This window comes from Lissotriton vulgaris, chromosome 2_1 (genome assembly GCF_964263255.1).
Source record: "Lissotriton vulgaris chromosome 2_1, aLisVul1.2, whole genome shotgun sequence".
In the NCBI taxonomy this organism is placed as follows: domain Eukaryota; kingdom Metazoa; phylum Chordata; class Amphibia; order Caudata; family Salamandridae; genus Lissotriton; species Lissotriton vulgaris.
The window spans coordinates 1838144790-1838169111 of record NC_141687.1 but is presented as its reverse complement, the minus strand read 5'-3'; the positions used below and the strand labels follow the sequence as shown (position 1 = coordinate 1838169111).

At 48.2% G+C, this 24322-nt stretch overlaps 1 protein-coding gene across 1 annotated transcript in view; it reads left to right on the top strand.

Moving 5' to 3' along the window:
- Positions 1-24322, top strand: part of DIS3L (DIS3 like exosome 3'-5' exoribonuclease) — a 408581-nt gene that overhangs the window by 142609 nt on the left and 241650 nt on the right. The window contains exons 7-10 of the mRNA XM_086957989.1: positions 18518-18697; positions 21637-21806; positions 22634-22795; positions 23311-23552. Of these exons, the coding sequence (XP_086814115.1) occupies positions 18518-18697; positions 21637-21806; positions 22634-22795; positions 23311-23552 (754 nt within the window). The remainder of the gene's footprint in view (positions 1-18517; positions 18698-21636; positions 21807-22633; positions 22796-23310; positions 23553-24322) is intronic.

Genomic DNA, 24322 nt, shown 5'->3' with positions numbered 1-24322 from the left:
TCTCACCTCCTACCGTGGCTTCGGAGGAGGGGGCAACCTACAGTGTGGTGTTGATGAGGGCTGCCAAGGCCTTAGGCCTTGAGCTCCCCGTCGCGGCCGTGAGGACTAACCTCCTCACTGAGGTCCTTAAGCCGCAGTCATGCCCGACAGAGCCTCTGCTGCCGTTTAATGAGGCCTTGTCCGACGTTCTTTTGGGCACTTGGTCCAGGCCCGCTACGGGTTCGCCCGTAGATAGGAACTTGGCCAGACGCCCTGGCCCCGGGCGACCCAGTTTTCCTGTCCACCCACCCCACCCCCGAGAGCCTGGTCATCTAGGCATCCACTACCCAGACCGCATTCCCGTCGGCTCCGCCGGACAGGGAATCCAAGAGGTGCGAGCAGTACGGTAAAAAGATCATCTCCTCCCTTAGTCTGGGACTGCGGTCTTCCAACACCGCATGCCTCTTGGGCCGCTACACCCATTCTCTGTGGGATACGGTTGCAGAAGTGCTGCCAGAGTGTCCGTTGGAGATACGGGCCAAACTCAGCAAATTCCTTTTGGAGGGCCGGGATGCAGCCAAATATTCTATCCGGTGTGGGCTGGATACCACCGACTCACTAGGTAGAGCGATGGCAACGACGGTGGCGATTAGACATCACGCCTGGTTGAGGTTCGCCAACTTTTCGGCCGATGTCCAGAACACACTGATGGACATGCCGTTTGATGGCTGTCGCCTTTTTGGCGACAAAGCAGACCATACACTTGAGCGCTTTAAGGACTCCAGGGCTATGGCCAAGTCCTTGGGCCTCTCGTCCCGCGCCAGCAAACGGGTGCCTTTCGCTCCTTTCGTAGCCAAGGAAGGGGCGCCCCCACACATGCCGCCAGCCACACGCCGCAGACTAACATTCAGCGCGGTGGCGGCCGTGGAAATCGCTGTGGAGGTGGTTGGGGACAATGACGAGGCCAGTCCACACCCTCCCCCGCAGCATCCGCCTCTAGTCCGTGCTTTTCGGTCCCATGTGACGCCATTGGGGTGCAGGGTTCGCCATCACCACTCTCACTGGCGCACTGTCACTTCGGACAGGTGGGTGCTGCAGATCGTCCGAAGGGGCTACTCCCTCCCCTTCGAGATGACTCCTCAAGCCATGCCACCGCAACACCACCGCGTATCGGGGGATCATTTGCGGCTTCTGCAGGAGGAAGTTACGGCCCTCTTGGCCAAGGGGGCCATCGAGCGCGTTCCTGGGCCAGAAGTAGGACGTGGTTGCTACTCCCACTACTTTCCGGTACCCAAGAAGGGCAAAGGGGGCCTATGCCCTATCTTGGACCTACGGAACGTCAACGGCTTCCTCCGGAAGGAGAAGTTCAAAATGCTGCCTCTGGCTCAGGTCTTAGCTGCCCTGGACCCAGGACCCAGGAGACTGGATGGTAGCGTTGGACTTGCAGGACACATATTTCCACATCACCGTCCTGCCGGCCCACCGGCGCTACCTGCGGTTCACGGTAGGCCACGAGCACTTTCAGTTTACCGTGCTTCCCTTCAGCCTTACCAGCGCCCCACGGGTGTTCACGAAAGTGATGGCGGTGGTCGCAGCTCATCTGCGCAGGATAGGGGTTTCAGTCTTTCCCTACCTAGACGACTGGTTGTTGAGGCGGGCTCGCCCCAGACAGTCGTCAGCCACCTCCAGACGACGGCAGACCTCTTGCACCAGCTGGGGTTCTCCATCAATGTGCCGAAGTCGCACCTGTGCCCCTCTCAGAAGCTCCTTTTCATCGGAGCGGTTCTCGACTCGGCACAGTTTCGGGTTTACCCACCCGAACAGCGGGTTCGGGATTTACAGGCTCTGATTCAAATCTTTCAGCCTTTATCCCGAGTTTCGGTCAGGTTGACGCTGCGGCTTCTGGGGCTGATGGCTTCCTGCATCCTTCTGGTGCGTCACGCCCGTTGGCGGATGAGGGCTCTGCAGTGGGGCCTGAAGTTTCAGTGGGCCCAGCATCAGGGCAACCTGTCCGACCATGTCCTGATCCCGGAGGTCACTGCGAGACAGCTGCAGTGGTGGCTCACGGACCACGATTAGGTCAGCGGCAGATCCTTCTCCCTTCCCCAACCGGAGCACGTAGTTGTGAGAGACGCGTCCCTCCAGGGCTGGGGAGGCAACATGGGAGAGGCGGAGATCAGAGTCCTCTGGTCTCCGGCAGAGTCCCCGCTCCATGTCAACCTTTTGGAGCTGCAGACGATTCAAATAGCACTGAAGGCATTCATCCCCTCTGTGCGGGGGAGTGTAGTGCAGGTGTTCACGGACAACACCACCGCCATGTGATACAGCAACAAACAGGGCGGGGTGGGGTCGTGGACCCTCTGCCAGGAGGCTCTGCGCCTCTGGCAATGGCTGGAACATCATGGCGTGACCATGGTGGTTCAACACCTGGCAGGTTCTCTGAACGCCAGGGCGGACGAACTCAGCCGCCGGTGCATGATGGATCACGAATGGCATCTGAACTCGGACGTGGCGCAAGGTCTCTTTCTGCAGTGGGGAGAGCCTTGGTTAGATCTATTCGCCACCGAAGAGAACGCGCAATGTCATCAGTTCTGCCCGTTGGAATTTCCAAGGCGGCACTCGCTCGGAGACGCTTTTCGTCGCGAGTGGAGTTGCGGTCTGTTGTACGCCTTTCCGCCTATACCACTTCCGCCCAGAGTGCTAAAGAAGATCAGGCGCGACCGGGCACAAGTCATCCTTGTGGCTCCGGACTGGGCACTAAGGTACTGGTATCCCAAGCTACTCAGTATGTCAGTCGATCCCCCGGTTCGTCTGCCTCTTCAGGAGGACCTTCTGTTGCCGCAGCAGGGGACGGTCTTCCACCCGAACCTGTCCAGTCTCCACCTCCATGCTTGGAGATTGAGCGGCGACAGTTAAGGCCATTTGACTTGCCTCCTGAAGTCTGTAACATCATTCTGGCAGCCAGGCGTCCCTCCACAAAGTTGGTATACGCCTGCAGATGGAATAGATTTGTGGCATGGTGCACAGCAAAGGCTGTGGATCCTCTTTCTGCCCCTCTTTCTGAGGTTCTTCTCTTCCTTCTTTCTCTTGCCCAGCAGGGCTCTGGTCTGGGCACTATCAAGGGCTAGCTGTCTTCTCTTTCAGCCTTTTTGAGGCTGCCTGATCAACCTTCTTTGTTCAAGTCCCCTATTGTTAATCGATTCTTGAAGGGCATCACACATACGTACCCTCCTGTTCCCTTTGTGATGCCTCAGTGGGACTTGAACTTGGTTCTTACTTTTCTGATGTGCGCTCCCTTCGAGCCACTTCTCAACTGTCCTCTCCGCCTTCTTACTTTGAAGACTGCCTTCCTGGTAGCCATCACCTCTGCCAGGAGAGTGAGTGAACTCCAGGCTCTATCCTGTAAACCTCCTTTCCTTTCGGTCCATCCGGATAAGGTTGTGTTGCGGACAAGGCCCTCTTTCCTGCCCAAGGTAGTCACAGCTTCCACATCGGGCAATCCATCACCTTGCCCACCTTCTTTCCGCCTCCGCATCCCTCAAGAGAGGAAGAGAGGCTCCACCGTCTGGACCCAAAACGTCCGCTCTCTTTCTATCTGGATCGCACACGCCAGTTCCGTGTGGATGACCAACTCTTTGTTGGTTACGTGGGCGCTAAGAAGGGAAAAGCGGTACACAAACGGACCATCTCGCGGTGGATCATATTGTGTATCCAGGAGTGCTACTCCTTGGCTAAGAAGGAACCCCCTGTTGGGCTGAGGGCTCATTCCACTCGAGCCACAGCTACTACTACTGCCTTGGGCCGAGGAGTGCCCTTGCAGGACTTTTGCCAGGCAGCTACGTGGGCCTCGCTGCACACGTTTGCAAGACATTTTTGCCTGGACAGCCAAGTCCAGAGGGATGGCTTCTTTGGCCGTTCGGTCCTCCAGGACTTTCTGGTGTGATTATTGGTTCGCAGACCCACCACCGGGGTTGGTATTGCTGGAGTATCTATTCTAAGGTAAGGAATCTATCACTAACGTGTCTCTTTCAGATGCACAAGTTACTACTTTTGTAACAATATATCTATAAGAGACATTAGTTACTGATAGATTCCTTACCGACCCACTCATCCTCCCCGTTCTGCGAACCGATATCTAGGGTTAAGGTCATCCCCTTTCAGGGCCCTAGTGTCAAGGCACCAGTGTTGGTTTTTAGCATAGCTCTGCGATTCTGGTGCGGAAAAGCTAAGTCTAAGAACTGACGTCAGCACGCGGAGGCGGCGTCTAAGTACTCCGACGACGTCATCACGGCGCCCACGATGCCGACGACGGACGCGGAGCCCCTGACGACGCCTACCGACGCGCAAGGGTACTGCTACGCAAAAATTTGTGGATCCAGTCTGACGCCTGGGGATATTCTAAGGTAAGGAATCTATCACTAACTAATGTCTCTTACAAATATATTGTTACACAAGTAGTAACTTGTGCGATTGGTGCTGTGGTTCCTGAGATTAGCCGCCTCAAAGGTTTGGGCTCTCTCTTTATTATATTAGTATAGATATATAATATACTGTATTTTGTTTTATATAGCTTAACATGATCTTGACCTTTGAGTAATTGTGCTTTTGCATGTTGTTTAGTGGGATAAGCAATCCTTGGATATTTAGTCTGTATCTGAAGCTGTTCTATTGAAACAACTTAACTTGTATCATTTACAGTAATATAGTTGTGGATAAATCGTGGCAAGGCATTTTGTTTGAAAAGCATCTTACGTACCAGAGATAAAGAAAAACACCTTGTCATTTATTGTGATATCAATATTCATCTCCATTGGCCTGGTTTCAACCATCATTCTCATAGTTAATTAAATAAGAGGAACTCTGATAAGTTAGTGGGAAACTATACATACAAGGTTCTTTGCTGTATGCAGCATCATCATTTAGCAGTACATTTTCAGTTGTCCACACAACTTTTCAAACGTTTTGGGGAAGCCTCCGCTTGACTATACAGTTATTTGAGCTAGCATGCACCAGTCTAAATTATGGCACTGTGAGTCTAGTAAAATCAGCTTGGGGCTCATATATAAGCTAATGTCATGCCTAGGTTCCATGTTTCACAAAAAAGTAGATATTTAGAAGGGGACTTGCTCTCCCAGTTTTCCTACACCCCGACACTTGCATCTACATCATCTTTGAAGTTGGTCATAGTTGTCAATCATGCCTCAACCCCATTCCTTATCTCAGGACAGTCCCATATAGTATTGGAAGAATATCCTCCTTTAAGCGCTCCTCATCAGGCATGTGCCTTCTTGGGCTCCTATGAAGTTATGAAATTGAATCCTCCTGTAATAGCTCGAAAGTCCACCTATTCTAGATTGCTAGTTGAAATTCCCAGTGGAACATCTAACGCAGAGGTCTTCAAACTGGGGGGCAGGCCCCCTGGGGAGCCTTAATTGAGCCCAGTAGGGGTGTCTGGCTCTGACCAAGAGAAGAATCATGCTGCTAAAAGTGCTTTGTTTCAAGAGGAAAAAATGAGTATCGGTAAGCCACTCTGTAATGGGCCATCCCTAACAACCTTAGTCATTTATATACTGGCTGGGAGTAGGTTTTAAAAGGAAAGGGACTCCAAATGTTCCTTAAACCTCCCCTCTCACCATTACTGATAATCACACTGTGGATACACTTTATTAAGGCCTGGCTGACCAGAATAGTGTGTTTGCCAATCGTATATTTGATTTACTTTTTAAAAAGGGTAACAGAACTTAACTGCAGTATTTTAATATGTGTTACTTCAGTTAACTATACCTATTGGTTCTAAATCATATGACTGTTTGAGAGAACTCTCATGATGCTCAAATGATTTGGTGATTTAACAGTGCGGACTGCTGGGTGCAGTGACTCTGCATAATGGGCTTAGCAACTAGGGACCATACATCACTGGGATTGAACATCATACTTGGCTGGCATGTTGACAATTGTTGCCTGTGGACTGATGCCGGTAGGTGTTTGACTTCGGCAATTGCATCCTCTGGGACTGGTGCCAGTAGGTGCTCTTCTTCGGCAATTGCAGTCTCCTGGTTGAAGCATGCAGGTGATGTCTCTTGTAGTTCCAGCCTTCTAGTCGATATTGAGGCTCCTCTACTGGAACCAGCATCCCCAAGACTTTAGGTTGGAATGCCAGCAGCATGATGATGAGTTGATGCACTGCTTCTTATAAAGAAATGCACTGGAAGAATAGGGGACCCATCACACTTTGGGTCAGGACTTGCTTCGCTCCATTTCAGAGGTCAGCTACTTTTGGGGGTTTCATATAACTGAAAGAGCCACGTTAGTGATAGATTCCTTACCTTAGAATATCCCCAGGCGTCAGACTGGATCCGGAAACTTTTGCATAGCAGTACCCTTGCGCGTCGGTAGGCGTCGTCTGCGGCTCCGCGTCCGTCGTCTGCGTCGTGGGCGCCGTGATGACGTCGTCGGAGTACTTAGACGCCGCCTCCGCGTGCTGACGTCGGTTCTTCGTTTTTCCGCGCCAGCAAGCGCAGATCTGGAAAAAGCAGTAACCCTTAGTCAATTTTTGACTAACTTTTTTGGATCCTTTTGATCATTGTTCGAAGTCTTCTCGACTCCGATCGGTGCCCTAGGGATGCCTAGTTTCAAGCACTGTGAGGATTGCGACCGCACGATGTCGGTCACGGATCCGCACCACCTGTGCCTAACTTGTCAGGGCGTCGACCACGACGACAAGGCCTGCTCCGACTGCCGGGCCCTCACTTCGAAAGCCAGGCGGGAGCGGTCCCGCAGGTGACTCTAACTCCTGCAGTCGGTCCCGCGCCGCGTGAGGTCCCGGTCCCACAGGAGGTCGAGGGGCAGGTCGCGGGGACGAAGCCACCACAGCTCCGGGAGTCGGCACCACTCCTCCGGGTCGAAGTCGTCAGGTAAGAAGCACAAGAAGTCGAAGAGGCGTCATCGCTCTGTCTGGGGCCCCTAGCGGGTCGGGTGCTTCGGCCCGACGCCACCGGCACCTTCGGGCCCGGCGCCGCAGGGCCCCCTGGTCCCGACACCGCCGACGCCTTCGGGCCCGGCGCTGCGAGGTCATGCAGTCCCTACGCCTCCGGCGCCTTCGGGCCCGGTGTCGCGGGACCCCACTGGACCTTCGTCGGGCTCGGGATCGTCACCGGTGGACCTTACGACCCCCCCGGCGTCAGTCCGTATGGTGTCACCCCCGGCGCCGTCCTCGGGCGACGCCAGCCCCGATGCCTACCTCGCTCCTGTTCCGGCGCCGGAACAGCGCCGCTCTGCGCCGCTTTCAACGCCATTTGGAGATTTCCACTTCTACGAACAGGCCCCATTGATTGACAACCCTGAGTATCAGGTGATGGGTGATAAGGAGGATTGGGAGGGGTCTGAGGACCCACTGACCAAGGAGTGTCAGTCTTATGAGGACTGGGCAGGAGACCTTGGGGAAGCCAGTGGCCTGGACACCTCTCCAGACACTGGTCTTGTCTCCCCTCCTACCGTGGCTTCGGAGGAGGGGGCAACGTATAGTGTGGTGTTGACGAGGGCTGCCAAGGCCTTGGGCCTTGAGCTCCCCGTCGTGGCCGTGAGGACTAACCTCCTCACTGAGGTCCTTAAACCGCAGTCAAGCTCAGCCGAGCCTCTGCTGCCCTTTAATGAGGCCTTGACGGACGTTCTTTTGGGCACGTGGTCCAGGCCCGCTACGGGTTCGCCCGTAGATAGCAACGTGGCCAGACGCCACCGCCCGGCCCCGGGCGACCCATGTGTTCGAGGCATGTGGGCTGCTGAATTCATATCTGTGCATAGACCGCCACCTAGTGTTGGGTCCGGATGATTGCACATTGTTGTCCTGGAAGAGTCTTCGAAGTAACACGAGATAGGTGGCTCCTCCCCTGGACTACAGTGCGCATGGGCATCGCCTCCATCCCCAGATTGTTTTTTTCCGCCATTGGGTTCGGATGTGTTTCGGTTCCCTCTGTCGGAACCGATAGTTGTTCAACTTCTACTCGAGACCAAAAGGTCTTTAGGCTGGGCGTCGGTATAGTTGCGTACGGGTTTCTTTCTGACTCTCAGCTCCTATCTCTTGCTGCCCTTCCACGTGCCTTCGGCGCGGACGGGCCTACACTACAACTTTTGCTATGGAGCGGACTCCATTCAAAAAGTGTCCGCTGTGTCATGGTCATCCAGGCCTCAAATTCCCAGACCGCATTCCCCTCGGCCCACGCCGGACAGAGAATCGAAGAGGTATGAGAATTATGGAAAGAAAATTTTCTCCTCCCTTAGTTTGGGACTGCGGTCTTCCAACACCGCATGCCTCTTGGGCCGCTACACCCACTCTCTGTGGGAGACGGTGGCGGAAGTGCTGCCAGAGTGCCCGTTGGAGGTACGGGCCAAACTCGGCCAAGCCCTTGTGGAGGGCCGAGACGCAGCCAAATATTCTATACCGTGTGGGTTGGATACCACCGACTCGCTAGGCAGAGCGATGGCTACGACGGTGGCGGTCAGACGCCACGCCTGGCTGAGGTCCGCCAACTTTTCGGCTGATGTCCAGAACACTCTAATGGACATGTCGTTCGATGGCCTTCGCCTTTTTGGCGACAAGGCAGACCATGCGCTTGAGCGCTTTAAGGACTCCAGGGCTACGGCCAAGTCCTTGGTCCTCTCGGCCCCGCGCCAGCAAATGGGTGCCTTTCGCTCCTTTCATGGCCATGGAAGGGGCGCCCCCACACGTGCTGCCAGCCACACGCCGCAGACTAACATCCAGCGCGGTGGCGGCCGTGGAAATCGCTGTGGAGGCGGTCGGGGACAACGGCGAGGCCAGTCCACACCTTCCCCCGCAGCATCCGCCTCTAAACCCTCCTAGTCCGTGCTTCTCGGCCCATGTGACGCCAGTGGGGGGCAGGGTTCGCCATCACCACTCTCACTGGCGCACTGTCACTACGGACAGGTGGGTGCTGCAGATCGTCCGGAGGGGCTACTCCCTCCCCTTCGAGACGACCCCTCAAGCCATGCCACCGCAATACCACCGCGTATCGGGGGATCACTTGCGGCTCCTGCAGGAGGAAGTTTCGAACCTCTTGGCCAAGGGGGCCATCGAGCGTGTTCCTGGGCCAGAAGTAGGACGTAGTTGCTACTCCAACTATTTTCTAGTACCCAAGAAGGGCAAAGGGGGCCTACACCCTATCTTGGACCTACGGAACGTCAACGGCTTCCTCCGGAAGGAGAAGTTCAAAATGCTGACTCTGGCTCAGGTCTTAGCTGCCCTGGACCTAGGAGACTTGCAGGACGCCTATTTCCACATCCCCGTCCTGCCAGCCCACCGGCGATACCTGTGGTTCATGGTAGGCCATGAGCACTTTCAGTTTACCGTGCTCCCCTTCGGCCTTACCAGCGCCCCACTGGTGTTCACGAAAGTGATGGCGGTGGTCGCAGCTCATCTGCGCAGGTTAGGGGTTTCAGTCTTCCCCTACCTCGACGACTGGTTGTTGAAGGCGGGCTCGCCCCAGACAGTCGTCAGCCACCTCCAAACGACGGCAGACCTCTTGCACCAGCTGGGGTTCTCCATCAATGTGCCGAAGTCACACCTGTGCCCCTCTCAGAAGCTCCTTTTCAGCGGAGCGGTTCTTGACTCGGCGCAGTTTCGGGTTTACCCACCCGAGCAGCGGGTTCGGGATATACAGGCTCTGATTCCAATCTTCCAGCCTTTATCCCGGGATTCGGTCAGGTTGACGCTGCGGCTTCTGGGGCTGATGGCTTCCTGCACCCTTCTGGTGCATCACGCCCGGTGGCGGATGCGGGCTCTGCAGTGGGACCTGAAGTTTCAGTGGGCCCAGCATCAGGGCAACCTGTCCGACCATGTCCTGATCTCGGAGGGCACTGCGAGACCGTTGCAGTGGTGGCTCACGGACTGCGATTGGGTCAGTGGCAGATCCCTCTCCCTTCCCCAACCGGAGCACGTAGTTGTGACGGACACGTCCCTCCAGGGCTGGGGAGGCCACATGGGAGAGGCGGAGATCAGAGTCCTCTGGTCTCTGGCGGAGTCCCGGCTCCATATCAACCTTTTGGAGCTACGGCGATTCGTCTAGCACTGAAGGCATTCCTCCCCTCTGTTCGGGGGAGTGTAGTGCAGGTGTTCACGGACAACACCACCGCCATGTGGTACTGCAACAAACAGGGCGGGGTAAGGTCGTGGACCCTCTGCCAGGAGGGTCTACGCCTCTGGCAATGGCTGGAACATCAGGTTGTGACTCTGGTGGTTCAACACCTGGCAGGTTCTCTGAACGCCAGGGCGGACGAACTCAGCCGCCGGTGCATGATGGATCACGAATGGCGTCTGAACTCGGACGTGGCGCAAGGTCTCTTTCAGCAGTGGAGAGAGCCTTGGTTAGATCTATTTGCCACAGAAGAGAACGCGCGTTGGAATTTCCAAGGCGGCACTCGCTCGGAGACGCTTTTCGTCACGAGTGGAGTTGCGGTCTGTTGTACGCCTTTCCGCCTATACCACTTCTTCCCAGAGTGCTGAAGAAGATCAGGCGCGACCGGGCACAAGTCATCCTTGTGGCTCCGGACTGGGCACGAAGGTACTGGTATCCAGAGCTACTCAGTATGTCAGTCGATCCCCCGGTTCGTCTGCCTCTTCAGGAGTACCTTCTATCGCAGCAGCAGGGGACGGTCCTCCACCCGTACCTGTCCAGTCTCCACCTCTATGCTTGGAGATTGAGCGACGACAGTTGAGGCCATTTGACTTGACTCCTGAAGTTTGTAACATCACTCTCGCAGCCAGGCGTCCCTCCACAAAGTCGGTATACGCCTGTAGGTGGAACAGATTTGTGGCATGGTGCACAGCAAAGGCTGTGGATCCCCTCAATGCCCCTCTTTCTGAGGTTCTTCTCTTTCTTCTCTCACTTGCCTAGCAGGGCTCTGCTCTGGGCACTATCAAGGGCTACCTTTCTGCCCTTTCAGCCTTTTTGAGGCTGCCTGATCAACCTTCTTTGTTCAAGTCCCCTATCGTTAATCGATTCCTGAAAGTCTTCACGCATACGTACCCTCCTGTGCCCTTTGTGATGCCTCAGTGGGACTTGAACTTGGTTCTTACATTTCTGATGTGCGCTCCCTTCGAGCCACTCCACAACTGTCCTCTTCGCCTTCTAACTTTAAAAACTGCCTTCCTGGTAGCCATCACCTCTGCCAGGAGAGTGAGTGAGCTAAAAGCTCTATCTTGTAAACCTCCCTTCCTTTCAGTCCATCCGGACAAGGTTGTGTTACGGACAAGGCCCTCCTTCCAACCCAAAGCAGTCACGGCCTTCCACATTGGGCAATCTATCACCTTGCCCACCTTCTTTCCGCCTCCGCATCCTTCGAGAGAGGACGAGAGGCTCCACCGTCTGGACCCAAAACGTGCGCTCTCATTTTATTTGGATCGCACACGCCGGTTCCGGGTGGATGACCAACTCTTTGTTGGTTACGTGGGCGCTAAGAAAGGGAAAGCGGTGCACAAGCGGACCATCTCGCGGTGGATCATCTTGTGTATCCAGGCGTGTTACTCCTTGGCTAAGAAGGAACCCCGTGTGGGGCTGAGGGCTCATTCCACTCGAGCCACAGCGACTACAACTGCCTTGGGCCGAGGTGTGCCCTTGCAGGACATTTGCCAGGCAGCTACGTCGGCCTCGCTGCACACGTTTGCACGACATTATTGCCTGGACAGTCAAGTCCGGAGGGATGGCTTCTTTGGCCGTTCCGTCCTCCAGGATTTTCTGGTGTCATTATTGGTTCGCAGACCCGACACCACGGGGTTGGTATTGCTGGGGTATCTATTCTAAGGTAAGGAATCTATCACTAACGTGTCTCTTTCAGATGCACAAGTTACTGCTTGTGTAACGATATATCTGTAAGAGACATTAGTTAGTGATAGATTCCTTACCGACCCACCCATCCTCCCCGTTGTGCAAACCGATATCTAGGGTTAAGGTCATCCCCTTTCAGGGCCCTAGTTTCAAGGCACCAGTGTTGGTTTTTGGCATAGCTCTGCGTTTCTGGCGCCGAAAAGCTGTGTCTAAGAACTGACGTCAGCACGCGGAGGCGGCGTCTAAGTACTCTGACGTCATCACGGCGCCGACGACGGACGCGGAGCCGCAGACGACGCCTACCGATGCACAAGGGTACTTCTACGCAAAAGTTTCCAGATCCAGTCTGACGCCTGGGGATATTCGAAGGTAAGGAATCTATCACTAACTAATGTCTCTTACAGATATATCGTTACACAAGTAGTAACTTGTGCGCCAGGAACATGTTGAGCTTCTCTTCCTCGACAGTTTGCAGTGCCAGCCGCATTCCTTCCCTTGCTCAGCATGCAGGCTTCTCTGTGCTGTAGGCAGACCCTCCGCTTCTCCAGCAAGTGGCAAACTACAGGTGATGACCCATCACCCCTAGGTGAATGGTTGTCACACATTTTCTGGCAGATCCTCAGACACAGCCTTTGTGCAAGGTGATGGCTCTCACAGCAGGTAGTGATGGTGCTGACTCGAAACAAGAGTATTCAAAATAAAGGCAGAACTTAGTGTCAGTTATCTGACTTTTTCATCAACCTTCCTGAAGCAGTAATGGGGAACAGACAAAAAGGCTGGCCCTGTCTACAAACTTTATTACCTTGAACAACAAACTGCAGTTACACCCTTCAGCTCTAACATCTACCAAATGGTAGCACTCCGAAAGAACTAATCAGAAGCCCATTGCTAACAAGGCCTTAAATTCGTTTCTAAAAGTAGCTCTATCGCCATCTTGTCACTTCAGTTTTTATTAGATTTCCATCCTCCAGCCACAGGAGTGCAGACAGTACACTTTCACTGTATGGGAACGTTGTATCCCTCCTCCATCTTATATTATGCTAAACCTGGGGTCATTCAGAATGGATCCTACAGGTCCCAGTAGTCAGACTCAGAATCCTACTACCTCGCATGTGTAATTCTCCTAACACACATGGAATGTCAGTGTAAAGTCTGGGCATTAACATCAAAAGTGGACTTTTAATTGAGCAAGATCAATAGATCTCTTGACACAGAGAAAAAAAGTTTGGTCACATTAAAGATTCACAAAAACCTGGTATGGTGCCCCCACATCTTTTATAAAACGTACCAAGAACATGGTTTGAATTCCTATGCCCGCCATAAGGGCACGGTTTGTGCACTCTATCCCAGATCACATTTTTGTTATCAGGGACAGGCCTAGACCTCTGTGCACATGCTAATAACGTGATGCTAGGGCCAAACAGAAATTCAGGATAACAGTTTCACATACAGTTAGGCACTCAGGGTAGAGGTATACACCTATTCACCATGCAGGGGTTACTCCTGTCCCAACAAACTTTCTCAAATTTGGTATTGATATGAACGTGCTCTCTTTTCCATTTCACATGCTTTCTGTTAGTTTCGGGGTGGGCTGATATCGAATGTACAGTGGCAGTAGTCCAGATATGCACTGTTTTTTAAGGAGTAGATAGATGTTGCTAAACCTGTTTACACTCCATTATTTTAAATATGGGTGAGGGTGAGCTTCAAATTTTAACAATTTTAATTTTTTTGTGGCATACTTGTTGTGCTCCCAGGTGTGTGACCCATTAAAATATAGTGTCTAGACTTCGGCTCTGCCACCCAATAGTAGATAATTCCTCAGATTTTCCATGGTGGAGGCTAAGGTAGTGTTCTTTCCCTTAGCCATGCTTGTGTTAATATGGAGAACAATACATTAATTTATGAAAACAAAATCACGTCTCTATTAACAAAATCACCCGTCGTGAACTCCACCTCAAACCCGACTCGCAAATGCATAATCAAGCAAGCTCTGAGACCCAGGCTCGGGGTCAATGATTGATAGGCCCCAGGAGGGGGGGTGCATTGCTGATGGACAAACATTCGGGCAGGAAACTCATGATGAATCCCACAGATAGGTGCAGCGACAACTCAGTGGTCAGGGGAGATTGCCCCCAATAAAGCAGACATTTCCCGAGGGGTATGCATGCTTCGAAAAATACCATAAAGTCTAATGCCGCATGAGTTAGGAACACATAGCCAATCAGGACTAGCACAAGTAGTGATCACGTGCTCCCCACGCTGGATATCTGGACACATACACCACTGGCCATAACGTGTCCACACAAGGTTGAATCTCACCTGCAGTAACCGTTTGACCATTAATTTATGACTCTAAGGCAGCAACCAACATTCCTCATCATATAAGGATCGCGGGACAACTTTTACGACCTGATGAAAACTGTATTTAAGAATAATGCTAACGGAAGCTAAATTGAGACAGTCCTCGGACCCTTGCCTGTAACAGTTCTCCCGGCCGCTATGCTTAATTAAACAAACTGTTCCTGATTTGCAAAATACCTGTTGTCTTTTATTTTTTAAAGGTATTTTATACTCAAGTAACACTTGTTGATATTTACCTGATCTGTGTGGAAACGGATTAACTGAAAACATTTGTACATGCAAGCTATCTCTTGTTTTTTAGTACTCTTAGTAAAAATCAGCCTTACAAAATAAGTAAATCAGATGAAGCTTGTTGTCTTTCTGAAGCTCATTAGCGAGGTGATTAGTCACATATGAGTAGGAAGCGATTTCCAGGAGATGTGCCCTGGAATCAAAACGTTTTATCTGGGGACTGTGTACAAGGTTCTGATTAGCACTTCTCAGGCTCCCAATGGATGCAAGAATGTGGTTACATTCCATAAGGTATGACTGAGCTAAATTGTGAAAACATTTGAAACCAGAGAGCTTGTCTTAAGCTGGATATCCTCTTTCTCCACCAAACATTGTAAAACTCTCATAGCAGTTGTGATATTAAACACAGGAAAAGGTAGACCATAGCGTTATGGTGCCATTTGGAGACAGTGTATTTGACAGGAGGTCAGTGTAATACAGTTCCACAACTGAGCATTAAAAACAGCTCCAGCCACTTTAGTTCTTTGGAAGATGAACAGTAGTGGGGAGATATGTCCTTATTTCCTCAGATCAAAGAAACATTTGCTTTCTATTGCACTTTTATACCCATTGTGCTGCGGAAATGTGTTGCCCAAAAAGCTCCAGGTATGAGTTCTCTTGTAATTTCCTTTTATGTGCCCCAAAAACTATATGCTCTGTCTAGAGACAACTTGTAGGTAAGTTGTAGAAGACCACAGTGACCTGTTTCTTAGATTCAGCATATGCTTTAATTCATGAAAGAAGGGACCTTTTTACCAAAGATTCATTAATATCAGGATTAGTACTCTGCAGAACTTTATTTTGGAGTTCAAGTAGATTAAATGATGCTCATACCTCCTCTGTGTTGTTCAAAGCCCAAAGTATATAATAGAAGTTGGGTACTCTCAAGCAATACTTTTCTTTCTCCTCCTTGCACACCTGTCACTCATTTGTTCCTATCAACTCAACATTTCATATGTTATTTACTTATCAAGATTTTGGCCATTGAGCATCCTTCCTCTTCCTTCATCCAAATCCTCACTTCTTTGGCTTTTCAGATCATCTCTTGGCTGACAGCACCCAAATATTTCTTTCCTTTTCCACATACACTCCCCATCTACAAACACAGTTCTTCAACTGTCTCACAGTCAGCCGTCCCAGGATGGCTGTTGGATTACTTATGCTGAACTCACCATAATGGAAATAATCTAATTTTCTGATATTTGAGCACTTGAGTCCCTCACTACCTTATACACTTCTCCCACACATCCTACCTTCCACAACCTTAGCCAGAAGCCTCTGGGTATGCTTCAACATTTCTATGAATATGAAAACACTTATAACCAAAACTGTGGATAGATTTCATTTCAAAAACCCCTTCCATGCACTTCCTTCCACACAACCAAGGTACTGATAATTAATCTTATCCATTTTTCAGTCAGGCATAATAGATTAGGTCGGCTATTTATGTGCTGCAGCTTGACAATCTAGTGTTTAATAAGCCTTTACTAAGTGTATTGCACAGGACATGAGGACAGGACATGTAAAACTCCTTGGGCATTAGCTGGGAGCAGATTATACTTGGTGATTACAGAAGAGAAAACACATTTTCCTCTAGTGACTACAGGTGGATAAAAGTGGATTCCTGTATGGAAAGATTAACACATAGATACGCTTATGGTTGCGCCAAGTGAGAAATGTGCTGGTTGTGGAGGGGGTATCCAGCAGAAGTAGGGTACAGATGATGGCATGCACAAGCAAAAATCAGATATCCGTCCAATGACTGTTCATGGCTCTATCCTTAGCTGCTGTGCTTTGCTGTGCTGCCATGCTTTGCACTCCATGACATTCATCCTCTAGCAAGATTTAGACAGATAGCAAATGCAGATGGGAGCACACTCTGGGTCTGGTGGTGCCTGTCCTGTCATGAATGCTGGCCACTGATGTTCAAGTATTTGCTTTGCTATGATCTGTTCCTGCCCAGCCAGAATGTGCACCTTACTGGTGGGGAAGAAGATAAGTAACTAAGTATCAGCATTTATCTAGAATTACAGGTAGTGCTGTTCAATTGCTTGGATCATTACGTGCACATTTATTTAAAAAAGTCTTGTAGCTTGTCATTGGGTTTTGCATAGTGCTTTCTAGCTTTTGGATAGTTTGACTCATTGGACTCCCATGTGCTGTGTGGTAGCTTTTATTCAGTCACATGTGGAGATTAGCTCTGATGTTTGCATGTGCATCTTCTGTTCTTCTCTGCTGTAATGAAGAAACATTTGTTGTGCTAAATGCACCTGATATTGCCTAATTATTTCCCTCTCAGTAATTTTACTGGGATGGCAAGATTTTCTTTTTAAGAAGGGGTATCTTTGTATGCTTTAAAGGAATGGACGGTGTTGGCCTACTCACGTTTTTAGGTCTCGCCTAAGAAGCGCTTGCACGGACTCTTTGAGACATGCTGTGTTCAGGTATGGAATTTAAGCTCCACTCATTTTCCATCCACCTTTTCAATTGGTTCCTGTTACTGTCCTTTGTAAATGGTGGCCTTTGATTCGTGAATAGGCTAAGTAGTCCCTCCTGAGTACCTCCTTTTCTGCCGTTGCTACCTCCCATGAGGACTTGCCCTCTTACATGTGTTCTTACTCAGGAGGATTTAATTACTGTCTGTGAGCACTATTTTTTTAAAGGACCTTCTCCTGTCCGCTGGCACTGCAATCACTTTGAGCTTATGTGCTTTCAATTTTATCATTGGCTTTCGTACAAAGCATACCCCTCCCAAATCTCCACACAACAAGGCTGTGTGCCTTTATTTATTTATTAACCTCAGCAATCACATTTGGGCTTGTGTGCTTCAAATGTTGCTTGTTGTATTTCCTCAAAATCAAACCTCTCCCACCTCCCGACACAAGCACGTCCGAGCGCCTTTATGTAATTACTGACCACCGCAATCAGTTGTTGGATTTCCTCAAAAGTAAACCCCTCCCACCTTCCGGCACAGCACCAACCAGCACCTTTATTTATTTAACATGGCCATTACCTTAAATTGAAGAAACAGAGCTGAGTGCCGCACTTCAATGCGATCTGCTTTATTTCTCCACAGTGGCGTGCAACTCCTCCCCTGTAAGGCACACCTTCTGCGTGTAACATTTCAGCTTCTAAGAAAAAGCTGAAAGCAGGTGGCCATCTTAGAATGGAGGCATTGAGAAGGCAGCTGTGCTTTTGCAATGCAATAGGTCTCGCATTTGCGAGAGTTTGAGCTATTGGCATTGTAATTGACAATGCCCTTTATTTGTGTTTTGAAAACCTGCAAGCGGTGTGTAAACACGCACTTTGTACTCATAGTTTTTGCCTGCCTTGCTTCTCATAAGCAACGACTATAAGTACTAAGTGTATGTTTAAGCAGGTTTTCAAAACGCATAAATAAAAGGCATTGTCGTTTACAATGCCAATAGCTCAAACTCTCGCAAATGCGATACCTAGTGCATTGCAAATGCTTGTTTGATGTTGCTTAGAGGTGTTGAGGAAGAGTTCCTTGAGGTATGCTACAGGGCACAGTTTTCAAACATAATGGCTTTGATCTTGTTTTGTTTCTACACAACCCTTTTCAGGATAATAGGATTGATGGTGTATCTGAATAGTAGAGTGGAATTATATTGAACCTTATAGGTCCAGAGAGTATTGCTGATTCATAGAAGCATAGATTTTCACGATCTGTGACTTGGTTGGCTTGCCAAAAATGTTGATTAATTCTTTTATTCATTTGGTTAGACTAGTGTGCCCATTCCATTCTACCCCCATGAGGCTTCTTGATATACTTCCTTCTTTAGGCTATAATAAAGAAAGCAGGTGATTAAGATAACTGTACTGCGTTTGATATTGCACTCGAATTGAACATTTGTTGTACCATAGCTTTTGATGCATTTGAACACTTTAGGAACACTGTAATGCTGCTATACATTTTTGGGATTATATACCATTTTGTCTTAAAACATAATTAAATGTTTTGTTAATATCAAAGCAAACCTGTTTGACACTCACACCCTCTCTTGCCACACTACTAATTTCCTAATGAATGCATGTTTCCATTTAAGATCTCCGAAGTGACATCCTCATCCACGGCAACAGAGCCCGTAACAGGGCTATCCATGGGGATGTGGTGGCAGTGGAAATGCTTCCGAAGAACGAGTGGAAAGGCAGACTCAGTGCCCTGAGCGAGAATGAGGCAGATGACAAAACACCTGGGGAGACTCAGAGCGAGTTGATGCCTACAGGTATGAGTGAGACCCAGTGCCTGGGTTACATGATGGGTTTCGAAAGAGTTCAAACACAGCCGTTGTCTGTCAAAAGTATGCTCTTAAATTTAGGTTAATTCATTTATTTAAAATGTTTTCAGCTTTTTGGTCTTCCATTAGTCCACCCCAGTGTATTAGTTCTGATAGTGATAGGTTGGGCCGTTTTCTAACCCATAAGTGCAAAAATTATAATCTCTCATGATACTGCTGGTGCACTAATTAGACGTATCTGCGGGCTGGCTATACTCCAAAGTTAAACCTGTTAAATATCTCTTGCGCAGTATCATCATGTGGAGATAATTATTTGTACTAATTTAATGGAACAATGTCCTTTATTGTTAAAAAAGCTGAGAAGGAAATGTACCTGAACGGTCTGTGAGGCAGATGAAGGATAACAATAGGGGGTGTCTTAAATGTTTTACAGTGTCAATCTTGTTTGCATTAACATGCGGCACAATAGGCACCCATTTAGAGGTTGGGCTTGGAAAAGCATCTTGTTTTACGAATTAGATAGTTTTATGGATTGAGCCGGAGTGGAGTATGTATCACTCCTAATAATGTTAACCCAAAGCCAACAATGCACAACAAATCTCCTTTTATCTTCATATTCTGTTTTCTGGTCCAAAAGTAGCTTCAAGTAGGATATTGAAAACGGCGTTTAGACTTGAGAATCAACTTTTAACTTCAATATTTCCACACTGAGATAAACAACATTACCAACTACATTGTTAAGTGGGTTTGGGACAGAGACTTTAGTGCTTCTGATACTCTAAGCCGTCAACATCAGCGGAACACAGTGTGTAAAATAGCCTTGAATCAAAGTGTTGTTTTCGCTATGCTTTTGTCAGGATTTTTGATTTTTGTTATAGACAGAATTTCCTTTACATTCTGCCCAAATTGTCACTGTTGGTTAACTCACAATTTGTGTGTAATTCATGACTCGCGGAATGAGAGACAGAGTGTCACGCTAGTGCTACTTTAAGACTTCATGTAAAAGAAAAAAGAAAAACATTGCACGTTCTCTTCCTTTGCTTTGTGTCTAAGTTCAGGTAATGCACAAGTTTTGCTGATGTCTTTTTGAAACGTGGTTTTAGGCACCGAGGACCAAGAAAACTGTTGTTTTGAAGAAACAAAAGTCTGTCTCAGCCAAGCCATAGTAAACATTATAAAAATCAAGATGCTTTAGTGTTAAAAAGGTCAGACCAACTGGTTAAGATGACCCCCCAAAAAGGGTGATCACCTTTGACCGGAAACTAAATCAAGTTCGTATTCAGTATACTACATGTTGTGTAATGTTAGATAGGGAGACGTTTCCATGGGCGTTGCATGGGTGTTCCCAACCAACTCCCATGGTTTTTGACACATTCACAGATTTACCTCAAGTGGTAAATCTGAGAATGTGCCAAAAAGATACACCTCCCCAGGTGAGGTGTAACGAGGAGAAATGTCTTTTTCTCCTAGTTTTTTCCTTTTTCTACGTGTTCTGCATTGTACAAAAGAACACAAATAGCCAAGGCCATGGCTGCCGTCCAGCAAAGAAGTACCTTTCCTTGAAGAGCGACATGTCCCCACAGACCACAGGGTGTAATACAATCGGCATAATAGCAGTACTAGTTTGCAATCCAATGCTAAAGCTTTTGAGAGTAGAGGAAGAGGAAAGAGCTCCAGTGATTCTTCCTCCTCTAGAATGGGACAGACAATTCATTCCCCCAGCCATATGGCCCACTGAGAGCAAGACTGCTCTAGATAGCAGAAGAGGCATTTTTCTTGCCAGGATGTCACTGTGTGCAATTTGTTTGCTCTCTAACTCAGGAAAGTGACTTTAATGTTTGTAAATCTTTGTATTCTGTGATCTAGATTTTTTCTATTTTGAGAAATATAAATTACGGCTTAGAATAAACTAAAATACTGAGGTGATTTGCATGTCAAAAGGAAGACATTTACCTCAGATAAGTGGGTCTGTTAGTAGTTTGCTGTATATACTTTTTTCATTTTTTTCAACAGTCACAAACTGAAACTCATGAAAATCCTACATGTACGTGTACTTCTGCTCATAGAAGAATGTCAGTCCCTCCTGTGAAAAGATTGCATTGTGGAAAAGACGTTACAAGAACAAGGCAAAGCAGTGTACTCAATATATTTTGTAATACTAATGAGAGGAGGCACACTGAGACCGAAATTGAACCTGCATTAGAATCTGCTGGTGTATATAAAGACCAACAAATTTGAAAATGACCACATCACGAGATTCTACTCTCTTGAGGAAGGCCTGATCTCTTTCGAACATTCAACGTGAAGTACAGCATATGAATCTTGAATAGTCTCAAAATATAAAACTCTTGTTATAGGGCCATCACTTTCATCGAGTTGTAGAATGTGCTTTTGAGGGGCTGTTTAGAGATTCTCAAAGTCAATGTTCTCTTTCGTCAAGTGATATAATGTTTGACTAGGTAACTGTGTCATCTGCGAACACCATCCAAATTACCTAGTGGTGGAAGGAACTAAGGGCTGTTAAAGATAAACAGTAACACCGTTCGCATTTGTTTCATATTTTACAAATTATCCTCTGCAAATCCAAAGTTTATTGCACCATTGCTTTATTATTTTCAACTCAATGTGTAGTTGCTTCTGTAATAGCACGGGGGCTGTCTGGTGTGTAAGTGACTTAATCCTTCGGATACGAAAGCTGGCGTATGCAGTGAAAGTGAAATGTTTGACTATCTCTGTTGGCAGCAGTAATCCTGAGTATTAATTGAGTTCAATATGTGCTGTGGTTTACCTTTCTCACGCTGTAGTGTTGTGCTGGCCACAGGGGGATATGTACAAAATGTAAGTTTCTGCACTGTCTTGGATTTCCTTAGAACTCTGTTCACCGATAAATCTGAGAGGAGGGTGACTTGTATTTTGACTTTTCCAAGGCAGGGTGATTGGAGTCATCCAGAAAAATTGGCGAGATTATGTGGTGACGTTTCCATCAAAGGAAGAGACCCAGTCTCAGGCAAGAAATGCACAGAAGATTCTAGTTACGCCTTGGGATTACAGAATTCCTAAAATACGGATCAGCACTCATCAGGCAGGGGCACTGCAGGTAGGTAGCTGTGGGGTCTGGCCACATGGGCCAGCACTCCTTTCTTTGTGATTACTGTGAACAATTTACTATGCATGTTCATTTCTGCTTACTCAGCGCTTTAATGCTTGTAAAACATTCAATGAGAAATGTGTTTTATAGATTGTCTAGCATACTGCCAGTCAACCCTCACTGTTTAGACAGCTACATGACCTCATGACTTTTTAGGTGGGGGAATAGGAAGCAGCACTGCTAGTGCACTTCGATCTTGACATCTAGCGCTCTTACGACTCCTGTTTTGAAACCCTAATTGTCTTTGGTTCAGGCATCCCCTGCTTTTCTACTTTCTCTTCAGCTCTGGGTTGCTCACCATCCTGTCTTACTGAAGCCTCTACTGCTGGATTCATCAGCGTAGTTCAGCTCAGACCTACAGCCCACCTACTGAAATGCCGATATCTACAAGTAGATCTTTTAAAGAGCGTCTATCATTTCCGTCCCTGCAGTGGCCTTGGCTAGTCCTGTATGGGAACACACAGATAGACCTGCTTCCAGCATGCCTACTTTTCCAGTGCTGAGACTGCACACAGCTAACACGTCAGACTTGCCCTGCAGCGCTACCTGCTTTTCTAGCAAAGAAATATTGAAGTTATGTATTGTAAACCTGTTTAATTTGGTGGTGAACCCACTGTGGGGCGCTAGTCACTTAAAATGTGGAATACTTAAATTCCATCTGCCTCCTTGTTATTACCTCTCGCTCTTTGCTTCGAAGACAAAGAGTATGATTGTTATTTAAATCGTAGCATAATTTCACTGTATGTTTGTTTTTTTCTACTTTTTTGCTGCTGCAGGATTGCAGGGTAATTGTGCGGATTGATTCCTGGGAAGCAAACTCTCTGTACCCCAACGGGCACTTTGTGCGCGTTCTGGGGAAGATTGGGGATCTGGAAGTAGAAATTTCAACAATCCTGGTGGAAAACAGCATTTGCGTTTCTCCTTTTTCTGAAGCACAGGTCAGTGATTTTCAGGTGTACTAAATTATACAGAGCATCATCACATCTTTATAAAGTGGCGCAAAGGATTCACTGTCACAGATTGTGAATGCTTGTGCAGCCACTACTGAAGGTTAATCAGAAGCAACTGTTGTATTTGCATCGCCTCTCCCTATGTTGTTTTTTTTTCCATGGACCGCTTCTTCAGTAGCTGTTTCTGTGAAACATGCCAATTCAGTTTCTGTTGTATGAGTGGAGCTTGCACTTTAGGTTCAGTATATGTTCTGTGTGTGAATTAATTTTGTGTTGTACTGATGTTGTCCTGTAGTGCACTGTTTCTGCCCACACAGTACATTTGGTGCGCTCGGGAAGCTTGCCTTGCTTCTATATGTGGAGTTCCTTTTCTCAGGTTATGAGGTAAGTTTGTTGTGCTTCTGCATATGCTGTCCCTGTTGTAAGTGAAGTAAACATGCACTACTACTGACCAGGATAGTACTTGTGAGAGTAAATGCATGTTACTTGTACTTACTTTTCAGATGAGAGAGATGCCTTCCTCTGAGAACCCCTGGAGTATCAGCCCCCAGGAGGAGCAGGAGCGCATGGACCTCAGGGACACACACTTGGTGTTCAGCATTGACCCCAAGGGCTGCGAAGATGTGGACGACGCCCTATCCATCCGTAGTTTAGCCAATGGTAACCTTGAACTGGGCGTTCACATCGCTGATGTCACCCACTTTGTGGCAATGAATTCACACACAGATATTGAGGCCCGAACAAGGTAATTTGTTGTGAGTGGGATAGTTCACGTACCATGGGCACTTCATTACACTGGTGGCTAGTGGCTAAGCTGGTACATGTTAGGCTTTGGTTTAGCAGCAGACAGCTTGAATCAAGCACTTGCAGCAATATCAGTACAGTTTTGAAAGGAGGCCGGGTTCAGTTGCCCCTCTTCTTACCGATGTTTAGTATGTAAATGTGGCAAACTGGCCAGGTCAGTTGGTGCCCCCTGACTTTACCATTACCATCTTGTTTTTGTGCTATGATGCCCTTTAGTGAACATATTTTCAGATATGCTTTCATCCAAGATGGCCTTGTCGCTCATGAGCAGCCAGTAATACATTGTTGTGTGCTTGGCACAGCACTTTCATTCCACTGGAGTGAAGTTAGAATTCCTTAGAGTATATTGTGGCTTCACGGGAATGGAGATAGAGCAGTAGCTGCTAAGTACCTGTTTAATACATAACACTGTAGTAAAAGGCTTTGAAAATCTTAATTTAAATAATAAGAAATTGCCATTGCTAGGTTTTTAATACAATCCAAGTTAGTTTGTGATGATGTCTCTGTTTTGTGTTTTAACTCAATTGGTTATAGTATTTTCAACTCCTTTGCAAATTATACACTAGGCGAGATGTGATCAAAGTTTCAAGTTTGATCAGGGTTCTTGCTGCCAGGTTCAGTTGCAGATGGGCAGTACCTTAGGGCATTATTTAGAGTTTGGCAGTTGGCATACTCCATCTCACGTGTGGTCAGTGTGTGTAATCTCCCTGG